Below are 12,747 nucleotides of genomic sequence, written 5' to 3' on the forward strand. Positions count from 1 at the left end.
GACACATGTCTACATAGAAACCTGCACTGCAAACACACAGATGTTCATTTTTATTCTTCATTGCTCAAACTAAGAAGTAACAAAACATCCTTCAGTGAGTGGATGGCTGAACTATGAAGCTACAGGTGATAGGATATATTCTGTGACAGGGAGAGGGAGACAATCAGGGAGAGGGGCAGGAAGAGGGAAAGAGTCCAAACCACAGAAGGACATGAGGAACTTTAAGAACATATTGCTAAATGAGCAAGCCATTATGAAAAGGCTATGTGATCTGAACCCAACGATATGATGTCCTGGAAAGGGAAAAATTATGGAGACAGTGGTGGCTAGGGACCAGGAGATCAAAGTTCACAGTGAGCTCACCTCACACAGGGCCTCCAGCACATGAGCTTAAGTAAGCTTCCTTTCATGCCCCCTCCTCACCTCTCCCATCCCCCACCATCCAGGTATGATATCACAGCCATGGCCATTGCTTAAATATAGCATTTACATTTTGTTAATTGAAAAGATGATGTCATATGAAGGCCAAAGGCATTCTTAAAAAGCAGGTAGCACAGGGTGACAACACAGGCAAAAATATGCTGTGTCATCCCACCGTAACACAATTAGCAGTTTTAGCCTGCCTGCCAGCCTCATCCTCCGAACATAACCATTCTGGGTCATTTTTAAACAAATGGACAAGGATTTTTAATTCTGCCTTTTCCTTTGTTATGGCATCCCAAATACTCGCACAGGATGAGCTCTGGAATTGTACAGGAGAATATATTTAACATTGCTCATTGGTACCCTTACAGATGCTGCTATTGGGATGAATGGATCAGCAGATACTTAATGCTATTTAACTGTACCTTTTAAAGATGGTAAAGTTGGTGAGCAAACTTCTTATATATCTTTTTTTTTTTTCAAGCAGAGTCTTACTATGTAGCCTTGACTGGTCTGAAACACACTACAAAGACCAGACTGCGCTCAGCCTCACAGAAATCTGCCTGCCTTCACCTCCCATGTGCTGGAATTAAAGGCCTGTGTCACCATGCCTGGCCCAATTCTGATATTTTAAATAGGTACATATAGAGGCGTGTAACATTGCTAAAGTATACGCTTACACATAGTTAGGATGATAATTTCTGGTGTGATATTTTAGACAAAATAGATGATAGATAGGGATATAGTTAACACTACTGACTATGCTCTTAAAGATGGATAAGGTGATGAATACAAGTGTGATTTTTTATAGATAGGTGATAGATAGACAGACAGGTAGGTAGATGGGTATAGAAACAATAAATTGATAAATAGATAATAGATTGATAGGCAGGCAGACAGACAGGTAGGTAGGGAGGTAAGTAATTTCCCTGTCTTCATCCATGGGTCTAGGTTTGTATAACTCCCTCTCCAAGGCAGACCCTAGAAACTAGAATTTCTCTTCCTCCGAGTGAGAATCTGCTCCCAGTTTTATCCAGCCACAAAGAAACTCTTCAACCCACCCTTGTCTGATAGGCCATAAGACCATCCTAGGCCAGAGAGTCCTGCTTCCCACCCAGGAAGAAGGACATTGCACAGTGAGGCCGAGAAGAGCCCAAGAAAGCAGACCCTGCTGGGCTCCCTCCCTGTCTGTCATCATGGATCTCCACCAAAGCCCCGAAGAGTTCAGAGAGTGCCCAGGTAGCCAGTAAACGCTAGGCCCCTTCCTGCGTGCCTCGCCCACATATCCCTTCATCTGGATCTTTCACACCCTCTAACAAAGCAGTGTGCTCTCCCCTGTGCCTGTTAAAGCAAATTAATTAAATCCAGCAAGAGCTTTCAGGAGCTCTCATATACAGCCAGCCAGCCAGAGACTGAGGTAAGCAACCTGGGGCTAGCCACCGGCATCAAAAAGGGAAGAGGCGATCTTGGAGACTGAGGCCTTCGTCCAGTCTGGCGCGGTCCACAGCTCCGGAACTGAATTGGACTGGAGCGCACACACTTGGGGATAGGAATCTGCTGAAACCGTTAGATTCCTGGCAGAGAGACACCCACACCGTCAGTGGTCAGGATGCCCTCTCCACGATGTGAGAACAGAGGAAGAACCATTTATTTTTTTCCTACATTCGTGCCATGTAGGTTCTTAACACAATTAAAAGCTTTTAAAAAATATTTTTTAAAAGAAAAGGAATGTGGGCTCTGAAGGAGATAGCTTGAGTTACATCATATGTCTACAACTTGGTTGCTGTGTGACCTTTGCCCCTGTCTGTCTGTTTCTGAGTTGCTCACATGGGGATAATGATACCATGCCTCATGGGTTTGTTTTAAGGACTCCGGGAGCTAAATCACACAAGACATTTACTGCAGGACGGCAGACTGAAGTATTCAACCAAAGCAAGATATTCTTTTCCCTCGAGTGTACTGTTGATGACTCAGTCACCACTATTTTGTATAGCACTAATAAACCAGCCAGTCACAACTGTAAGATGTGACCAGAGACACCTGCCAATTTCAGATATGTGGATATAACAAAAAGATACTTGGAATCACTGAAATACGATCTGATAGCTACTGTGCGTGTGTAGTCTTCGTAGGCCATGTTTGGCTGAACCTTTCTACTCACTGGGAGATGCGTTTGTATGGACGTTTTCCCGGCTTCTCCCACCCCACAGCTCCATTCTTTTTCCAGCTGAATTCTACTCAGACCATAATATCTATATGAAATGATGCTTTTCTGTGAACCTTTCCTGAATCAAACAGAATTACCACTCTCTCTTCAGTACTCCATAATCCTTTGCAAGCATCTCACTGATGATTGGCGGCCTGTGTGCGCACCTCTCCAACTTGATGATCCTCTTCCTTTACAGGAAATATTTATTTATTTAGTGGTGTGTGTGTGTGTGTGTGTGTGTGTGTGTGTGTCTAACTCAGAGGACAAGTTGTGGGAGTCATTTCTCTCCTTCCACTGTATAGGTAGATCCTGGGGCCTGAACTCGGGTGGTCAAGCTTGGCAGTGAGAGGTTTTACCCACTGAGCTGTCTTGTCACCCCTCTTCCTTAATGATGACACCTAGAGCTTAGTCAGTCTTTGGCAGGATGGAGAACTCAAGCAGGTGTCAGAGAAGAGGAGATGGGGCAGTCTCTAACCCAGGGAATGAGCCTGGGGCCTGGCTCACAGAATAGGAAAGGAAGCCTGAGGGTGACTTAGCAATCGTCTTCTAGACGTAAAAGAGTGACAGCTCTGTGCCACAGGGGACAGGCTTCTGTGTAGCCTGAGGAACTGAGATCAGCCCTCGGGCTGTTCTTTAATGTGGAGGATTCTGGAATGGCTTTCTAGGTTCGGTGGCTACATCTTTTCTTCTAAGGCACTAACTCTACAGCCTGAATAACTTTAAGCAATAACCTTCAGACCTTAGCTTGAATCAAGCTTACCTATGGGGCTCATTAGAACTCACCTCCTCCCCAACAGTCTTGTAGAAATTCTGGTTCAGGTCTGGGATGGGGTCCAAGCATGTGCAGCAAGTCCCCAGGCGATGCTGGTGCCTGCTGTTGGTGCCAGTGCTCTGAGATGGGCTTCTGTTGCTTGGAGGCAGCCCCGTGAACCACAGGATCTCTGCAGTTTTATGATGGATTTTTTTTTTTTTTTACCCTTTTGCATTGTAGGTGTTTCTAACTGGGGAGGCTACGCCCTGGCCTGCGCACTGTACATTCTGAACTCATGTCAAGTCCACGAGTGCTACCTGAGGAAAGCAACTGGATCTTCCACAGTGACTGGGGAGCAGAGCTGGATTCAGGCCCTGCCATCTGTCGCTAAGGTAATACACGGCAGCAAGCCACCGGCACAGAGGCAGCTTTCTTGTTGCATGAGAACCAAGAAGGCCTGAGTGTTCCAAGCCATATGACACCATCAACCACCATGGTGCCCATCAAGCCAAAAGCAAAGCTAGCCTTGAGGGAATGCCCCCCGGCTGCGTCAGGCTGGGAGACAAAAGCAGATCCTTTGATCTACTTCTGGTCCAGGGTCTTAGGTCGTTCGACCTGTTTGAAGAGATCCTTTCCTTTCTAATTTGACTTTCGGCAAATTGCTCTTCCCTCTCAGAGATGGAGTCTTAGTCTGTGAACTGGGTACAGTCAGCACTGTTGGAAGGAGGAAACACCTGAGCCGTGGAGGCATCATCGGGGTTGTGGTCAGGAGTGGGGGTGGGAGTCCCTACTGTTCTCTTTGCAGAAGTGACAGCTCGGTGAGGGTCCTGAAGCATCTTGGGTAGCACACGTGCTAAAGTGGAGGGGCAGATCAGGCAGGAAAAGAGTCCCGTGGGTTTAGACTAGAAGGAATCTCCTGGACTGGGGGGAAGGGGGCAGCTTCTCGATGGCTAGCCCCATGGGGAATGTAAAGCCCGCTTTGGACCAGAGCCCTGGTTAGTGTATTAGTTACCTTTCAGTTGCTGTGCAAAAACACCATGACCATGGCAACTTGCAGAGGAAGGCATTTGCTTTGGCTTACAATTCCAGAGGGTAAGAGTTCGTCGCAGCAGGGGAGCATGGCAACAAGCTACAGGCATGGCAGCTGGAGCAGGAGGCCGAGAGCGCCCATCCTCCGCCACAGCACGAAGCAGAGAGAGCAAACTGGAAGTTGCCTGTTAGACTCACAGGGCTAAGCCTATCTTCCTGGCCCCTGACTCGGGAGGTCTGAAGCAGGGCCCAACTGGCGCCCCTGACCTGCCCCCCATTCCTGACAAGCCCCCATGGCTAGAGGCCCTTGTAGCCACTCTTGTTTTTCTTCATGTTGTTTTGTGCCGTCCCTCTGGCCCCTCTACCTCCCGGGTTGCCATTTTCCCTGCCATAGAGGAACGAGTTGGTGGGCTCTGGGTGGTGGGTGTCTTGCCATGGCCACCCAATAAGAGGCAGAGCTAAAACAGGAGTTGAAGTCTCTCTGATCCAGGCTCTGGACTTGCCTCAAGTGGCCAGGAAGTTTCTCAGCTCCTGAGAATGCCGGGGTATAGGGGAGAGGTGGGTGTGAGACCCAAGTGACGTTTTCATGAGGGAAATGGTCTTGTCTTCCCAGGAGGGCCCAGGGAGCTTTCTGTTCTTTCTTTATGCTTCCTGTATTTTGAACTGGAATACATGGAGTTGGGGGTGGCTGCCTCCTGCAAGACTCCTGATTCACACAAACACAAAGTGTGAGCCCCGCCCAGCCAACCGGCCACAGCCCCACACTCATCCTCCAGGGATGGAAAATTCTCCTCTTGGCATGGACACCCAGCCTTTCAGAAGTGAATTAACAATGCCCCGTTCTCAAGGAGGAAATGGAATGGCATGGTTTTAAAGCAGAACCACATTTGCTGAGCCCCTCCTGGGGGCCAGGCCCAGGCAAGTTCTGGGAAACAATGAGGAGTCAGACACAGCCCCTGGGGAAGGAGCTTAGGGAACACAGCAGAGTGACATGGGAGCCTAGATGGAAGTGTTTTCTCTCTCTCTCTCTCTCTCTCTCTCTCTCTCTCTGGCCTGAAATCCTTGCCAGAACAACCCTTGCCTCAACCTAGAACTAGTGCCTTGGACTATAGGTATGCCCAGCTTTCCAACTTACTTTTATTTTAAAAACAAACAAACATCATTTTCCATAAACATCAGCCCACTGTGTTCCAGAGTGAATTAGCAGATCACCACATAGCCTCCCTCTAAGCCCAGAAGTCACTTTAGGCCCTCCTTCCCCATCCACCTTGACTCTGTCTGTGAGGCCTGCCCACCCTGCCTCACCTTCGTCCTCCCTCCCCATTCCTGCTTTGCTGTCTGCCTCAGCCTGGGCAGGACTGCTGCCTCCAGCTCTGTTCCAGTGGGGGAGGGATTGCCCCCTCCACTTGGTCCTTTTGAAGATGGTGTGGTACTGCCTGAAAATGTGCTGGCTGTGGCGATCGGCCCAGCCGGTACCTCTGGGTCCGACAGGCTGAATGCCAGCCAGTTCCTAACCTGTTGGCTGTTCACCCTGAGGACGCCAGGCCCCCTTCCGTGTCCCAGAGGATGGGTACAGGGAGGGCAGGCAGTGTGCCTGGAGGAGATGGTCCTACAGTACCACGTGCACTGCCCCCATAAAGAGAGGATATGAGTAATGAGGAAGACAAGCGGGTGAATCAAGCCCAAACAAAGGGTGGCAGTGCCTGTCTGGGCTGGGGAGCCCCTGGCCAGGGCTCTTGTGAAAGACTTGTGTAGAAATGGACTTGTACCTTCCTTTCACAGGTGGAAATCTGACTCCACATGGGGACAGAATGGAAAGGCCGCTCCAGGGTCAAAGAGAGAGTTTCCAGGCAACATTTGCCAACACCCCCCCCCCGTGTGTGTGTGTGTATTTGTGTGCCTGCGTGTGCGCAAGTACATACATATTCATGTCTGTGGTACTCACATATATGTAGAGACAAGAGGCTGACATCAAATGCCTTCCTCCGGCTCTCTCCTTATTTTCTGAGACAGGGTTTCATACTAAACCTGGAGCTCACCAGTTAGACTAGAATGGCCAGCCAGCAAGTCCCAAGGATGCTCCTTCTCTGCCTTTCCAGCTTTTTTGTGGGTGCTGAGGATTGGGATGCCCTATTTATTGGGGTGTCCTAAAGGCAAGCACTTTACTACCTGATGTTCACAAGGCCCCTGACTCTAATTTCCTCTGATTCTCACTGTGTCCTCATGCAGTAGAGTCAGAGAGCATGTAGAGCGGGGTGTGTTGGCACTCACCTTTAATCCCAGCACTCAGGGAGGCAGAGGCAGGAGGATTGCTGTGAGTTCGAGGCCAGCCTGGTATACAGAGTGAGTTCCAGGACAGGCTGCACAGAGAAACCCTGTCTCAGAAAAAAAAAAAAAAGAAAAGAAAAGAAAAAAAGACAGGGTCAGAAAAGCCAAGTGTCAGATCTGTCAAATCCCAATGCACGTCTGCCTGCTGGGGCCCATGGCTCTGCTGCCGTTTTGGAAAATCGAGGCGGCAGCAGCAGAACTTAGTTTTGCGCTTGCTGGATTTTTTCCCCCCTGAAGGTGGTTGACATGAGACAAGCCAAAGTCATCTGGGAAGAGGGAACCTCAACTGAGAAAATACTTCCATTAGATAAGCTTGTAGGAAAGCCTGAGGGAATGTCTTTATTACTGATTAAGGTGGGAGGGCCTGGCCAGTGGGGTAGTACCATCTCTGGGAAGGTGGCCCTGAGCTGTATAAGAAAGCAGGCTGAGCCCGTTATGGAGAGCAAGCCAGCAAGCAGCACCCCTCCATGGCCTCTGCTTCAGTTCCTGCCTCCAGGTTCCTGCCTTGAGTTCCTACCCTGACACTTCCTTTGGTGATGGAGTGTGAACCTGAACCGAGAGCTGTAAGCTGAAATAAACCGTTTCCTCCATCACGTTGCTTTTAGTCATGCAGATAAGGACAAGCACCACCCCTCAGGAGGCTAAAATCGGGTTTCAGGAAAGCCTTCTGCCACTACCAGACTCACAGGAACTAATCCATGGCATGGCTGGGGGCTGGGTTGGTGGAAGGATTGCATCTTTGGTATGTGTTAGGACCGTGCAGGTCTCCCCAGGGGCAGGACTATGGTCACGGGAAGGTAAGTGCCTGAAGAAGCAGCTGATCTGTTTAAATGTCGTGCTTTTGTTTGAGATGGGGTCTCATTCCATAGAGTGAGCTGTCCTGGAGCTCATGATATAATCCAGGCTGGCCTTACACTAACTGTAATCCTCCTGCCTCAGCCCTCAAGTATTGGGATGGCAGGTGTGAGCCACCACATCCAGCTCTTGATTCTGAGTTTCCTAAGGAGCTTTCCAATGAGTTAATATTTTTATCTCAAATTTTACTGGTTAAAAAGAGGTGCATTCCTGGGTGTGGTGCCACATGGCTCTAGGCCTAGCACTTGGAAGTCAAAGGTAGGCGGATATCTAAGAGTTTGAGGCCAGCCTGGTCTATGTAGTGAGTTCCAGGCTAGCCAGAGTTACAGAGACCCTGTTTTAAAAAGGAGGAGGAGGAAGGGAATTAAAAAAAAAAAAAAAAAAAGCAGGGAGACAGAAACAGGGAGAGATAGACAGAGGATAGAGGAATACAGAGAAGAGACGGTGAGACCTCACCACCAAAGCTCCTTTTCCACTCAGAGATGTATGCGTTTGTCCCTCGTTCTCCCTACACGACTTCTGTCTCATCCTCATCTCTGTTTTTCCTTCCAGGAAGAAAAAATGTTGGACATCTTGGTACAGAACCAAGTCCGGAGTGGAGTCTCGGGCATCGTGGGCATGGAAGTAGATGGGCTGCCTTTCCATGGTGTTCATGCTGAGATGATCCAGAAGCTGGTGGACGCCGCCACAGGGCGTCCATGACCAACTGTGCTGGCCGCGTGCCAAGTCGCCACCCGATGGCTAGCCTGTGTCTAGGCAGGAGTCCCAGAGGCATCGCTCTAATTGTCCTTCACCCTAGTGTCTGCAGGCCACCCTTACGGTCTGCTCTGAGAATCTTTTTGCCTGCTACTTAAGAGATAACTTGTGGGCAGGGCGCAGTGGCACACGCCTGTAGTCCCAGCACTCAGGGAGGCAAAGGCAGGCAGATTGCTCTGAGTTCGAGGCCAGCCTGGTCTGCAAAGCAAGTCCAGGGGAGCCAAGCTACACAGAGAAACCCTGTCTTGAAAACCCCCCAAAAAACCAACCAAACAAAAAGAAATAATTTGTGCGCAGTTAACTGTAAGGCAGAGTGTGAGAATAAGCATCAGCCGGGCAGTGATGGCACAGGCCTCTCATCCCAGTACTCCGGTACTCAGGAGGCAGAGGCTCACAGATCTCTGAGTCTGAGGCCAGCCTGGGCTACAGAGCAAGTTCCGGGACAGCCAGGGTTACACAGAGAAACCCTGCCTTTAAAAAAGTAAAAAAACCAAAAAAGCATCACCATGGCCGGGGCTAACGGAAGAAGGATGAGTGCCCACACCTGGAGTGTTGGGTAAAACACTGTGTTGTGTACTCAGCACCAGCAGCAGCAACACACTTGGACCTCTGAAACTGCTTTCTTTTTCTAATGGTGATCTGCTTACAATTGAACGGTCCTCCCACAACACCCTCCCGCCACCACATCCCACTGTCCCTCACCCCCATTCGCCTCTGACATTTCTTACTCATACTTTCCATCTTACTCCTAACCCTGGCCAGACTCCTTGCCTCTTTCTATGGGCAGGAAGCCATTTTTGCCAGTAGAGACCAAAGGTGAGTCAGACCTGCCCAGGGCTCGGACAGATGAGCTCACCCCGATCTTTCACAACCTCCAAGCCCAATTTTCTCAGCAAAATCAGAAACTGAGCCGCTGACCACGCCCCGTTATAGGCTTAGTCATGACATCTTGTGTGAGTCTGCCAAGAGTTGTTGCATTTCTTTAAACATGGCTTGTGTGGTTCTTCAAGGGGCATTCATTGTGAAGAAGGAGCCCATGGTAGAGATTTCACACCCCAATAAAGTCTAAGTGCAAAAAGAAAAGCCATTTTAGTATGAGTTTCTACTGTCTGCTCTCTGCTTGCTATCCTGGCCAGGGTTCACACCCACAGGGTTCACACCTGCAGGGCTCCGTGCTTGTGCTATGGGAAGACACTCAAAGGAGGGCCAGTCCTCCACCTGAGACCTCTCGGCTCAGCAAACACACCTCTGCTCTGCGGCTTCACTGCCCAGGTCTCTTCGTGTTATCGTTTTTGTTCGCTACAAATTGCACACCATGAGGGACTCTGATAAAGAAAATACCCTGACAATTAAAAAATAAAATAAAATAAAATAAAATAAAATAAAATAAAATAGAGGACTACAAGAGTTACTACGGTCACTACGGAAAAGCTGCCAACAATCTTATGATTCATGTTTCGGAGAAGATAGTCATGGATTTGGCTTTCCCAAAAGGAACAGCAGAATTCTGCCCTGGCACTGTGTGAGCTGAGGAGCCACGGCATCATGAGTTATTCTTGCTCCGTGAAGAAATGCATGGGGAAGTGAATGCGCTATTTAAGGAAAAAGCTAAGGCCCACTTACGTTCAGAAAAGGCAGAGCGGCTTTACGACTATTAGCGGCACACCCAAATGTCATCCCCCACACGAGGATATCTATAGACTTGGTGCTTACAGCTGAGGCTGAGGTACAAGGGAAGGCGGGGGAAATCCCTCTCTGAGTCAAGGGCTGTCATTGTGCCACCTTCCAGGACCTGGTTTTAAAGCTTTTCTGTTCCACACTGTGATTCTCACTCAGACCTTGTCCTAGTCTTGTCTATTCTCAGGAGAAAGGTCTGTGTTTAAGTCTGTGATGGCTACCACCTGCAGAAAGTCAGTGACAGGAGAACAAGAGATGGCCTGTGGGGAACTATGGTGTCTTTTCACCCAGGGTGAGAGGTGGGCCTAGTGGCATCCATTGCTAGGCTGTGGAATCTGTGGGTTTTTCAGGATGCCATGGAGAAGGATCCTGGGATATAGTACACAGGACACACAGGTGCTATTCACAAGCAAGCCGGTGACCTGCTCACGAAGGTAGCATGCTTGAGAGGTGGGCCAGCTCCTTAGTCCCTAGATATCCTCTGCACAACTGACCCCCTGTTGCTCAGCTTACAAAGCACTCCTCTGAGGTCACTTCTTGTTTCCCATTGCCTGTCAATCCCAAGTTGGCCCAGCCTATTGCATCTGCTACTTCCTGCCCATTACATATGGCTTCCGCCAGCCTCTCCATGAAGTTCACTGCTCTCTAAACAAGATGGAGAATGTGTGGCTTATTAGAGAACTGTATTTTCTCTATATCAGTGATATGATGTGCTTGCCAGAAGTACAGAAGGACAGGAATATGATCCTTGGGGTAAGGCAAATGACTTCATGTAGGTTCCAATCCAGGTATCACATTTGAAAAAGTAGATTTCGTTCAGATGGACAGCTTAAGACCTAAGCTGAGGTGATTTGAACTGTTGGTCAGATTGGCCAGACCCTCACCGATTTCACTTCTCTTCTTGTCACCTAGAAAAACTACATTCCCCAGCCTCCCTTGCTGCTGGGGCCCATGTGACCAAGATCAGGCTAACGGAATATGAGTAACAGGCCTATCAAACACTTCCATATTTGGCCATAATTGCATGTGGGGTTCTCTACACTTCTCCTACCTGTGTAGATGGGCAGGGGAAATCCAGCAATTATGGAACTGCTACTGGAAAATTCTGGGATGTCCTTTCATGATTGACAGATGATGCCTGAGAAATTGGAGTTCCTTCTTAGGGTTCTTAGTCTTGTTGATAAAATAATTTAAGAATGGACTCAAATGGAAGCTTGATTGCTTTGAACCTCCATGACAGGGAATCTGTAAATCTCAGCAGGTGCCCAGAGAGGGAAAATGGACAAGACAAGGGGAAAAGAGTTAAAAAAAAATAAAAATAAAAAATAAAAGAAGCCAAAAGTACCAGAAAATGAATTATTAGGTGCTGGTCAGTATCTGAAAGAAAGACAGAAAAGAAGGAAAAGGGAAAGTTGTTTCTTTGTGAGTCCAGACTCAGAAGGGATAGCAGCAGAGCCAGCTGGACCTCTGGGATGATCTTAGGGACTGTGCTGGGAGACAGGAATTCTGGGAAGAGAAAGTACAGTATCTCTTTAAAGAGATAATTATCCCTCTTATCTCTTTAGTGTGGGTTAGGATGGGTACATCTTCCTAGGAGCGCTCCCCATCTTCCTGAACTGCACAGCTGGATTAACTCTTCCTGGAAGAGGCGGCAGTGGCTTGTCTCTACCGTTCTTTTTTGTTGTTGCTGTTTGTTTTGTTTTGAGACAGGGTTTCTTTGTGTAGTTTTGGCTCTTCCGGACTCATTTTGTAGTCCAACCTGGCCGCAGACTCACAGAGATCAGCCTGCCTCTTTCTCCTGAGTGCTGGGGTCACAGGCATTTGCCACCGTGCCTGGTTTCTGCCATTCTTTACAGTAACAGAGGAGTCTGGAATTGCTGTCATCACTTGGGAAAAGACTTGCCAGAAAGCAGCCCCTCACTGGAGTGTCTGTGTGTGTGTGTGTGTACAAGTGTAGGTGTGGGCACACACTCGTGAGTGTGAGAAGCAGGGCTTGGTGTCGGATGCTTTCCATAATTGTTCTCCACTTCCTTTTTTTTTTTTTTTTTTTGAATTAGGGTCTTTTTCCAAACCTGGAGCTCGCTGATTCAGCTAGCCTAGCTGGCCAGCAAGCCCCAGGTCTGTAGCGACCTGGGATTACAAATGTAACCATCAGAGCCTGCCTGGCTGGGTTTCGTTGTTGTTTTATGGGATTTTTAGTTTGTTGTTGTTTTGAGACAGGGTCTCACTATGCAGCCCTGGCTCTCCTGGAATTCACCATGTACACCAGGCTGGCCTCAGATTCACAGAGATCTACCTGCCTTTGCCTCCCAAGTGCTGGCTTTTTTATTTTTTTTTTTAATGTGGGTTCTAGAGATTGACCTCAGTTTCCAATCTTACACAGAAAGTGCTTTCCTGATTAAGCCATATTCTTAGGCTCTCTTCACTTCACACCTTATGAAGATAAAATAAACCTGTACTCATCATTGTTATTTTTATTGTTTGGGGCTAGAGACTGAAGCCAAGGCTAACTGTGAGATACACTCTTGTCCCCCCCCCCCCTTGCTTCACGGCTGTGTGATTTGGATGTTACTTACTGCTCCAATTTAATCTTGCTTTGCCTAACCTTCCTTGGGGAAGATTCATCCCCAAGAGGTTTCTTCCAACAGCAGTCCCCAGGGGGCTACATCCCATTAGGGAAAGGAGATAAAGTGATGCATCAGGGTCCCTGGAATTTAGG

At 48.4% G+C, this 12,747-nt stretch overlaps 2 protein-coding genes across 4 annotated transcripts in view; one reads left to right on the forward strand and one right to left on the reverse strand.

Moving 5' to 3' along the window:
* The window catches only part of Dglucy (D-glutamate cyclase), an 82,046-nt gene extending 72,612 nt beyond the window's left edge, over positions 1-9,434 (forward strand). For all 3 annotated transcript variants that reach the window (XM_021653214.2, XM_060388052.1, XM_060388050.1), the window contains 2 exons: positions 3,624-3,775; positions 8,148-9,434. In XM_021653214.2, the coding sequence (XP_021508889.1) occupies positions 3,624-3,775; positions 8,148-8,297 (302 nt within the window). In that variant the 3' untranslated portion in view covers positions 8,298-9,434. The remainder of the gene's footprint in view (positions 1-3,623; positions 3,776-8,147) is intronic.
* Gpr68 (G protein-coupled receptor 68) overlaps positions 1-12,747 on the reverse strand; it is a 60,899-nt gene that overhangs the window by 18,305 nt on the left and 29,847 nt on the right. The gene's annotated exons all lie outside the window — the stretch shown is intronic.

Source organism: Meriones unguiculatus, chromosome 7, assembly GCF_030254825.1.
Source record: "Meriones unguiculatus strain TT.TT164.6M chromosome 7, Bangor_MerUng_6.1, whole genome shotgun sequence".
NCBI classification, from domain to species: Eukaryota; Metazoa; Chordata; class Mammalia; order Rodentia; family Muridae; genus Meriones; species Meriones unguiculatus.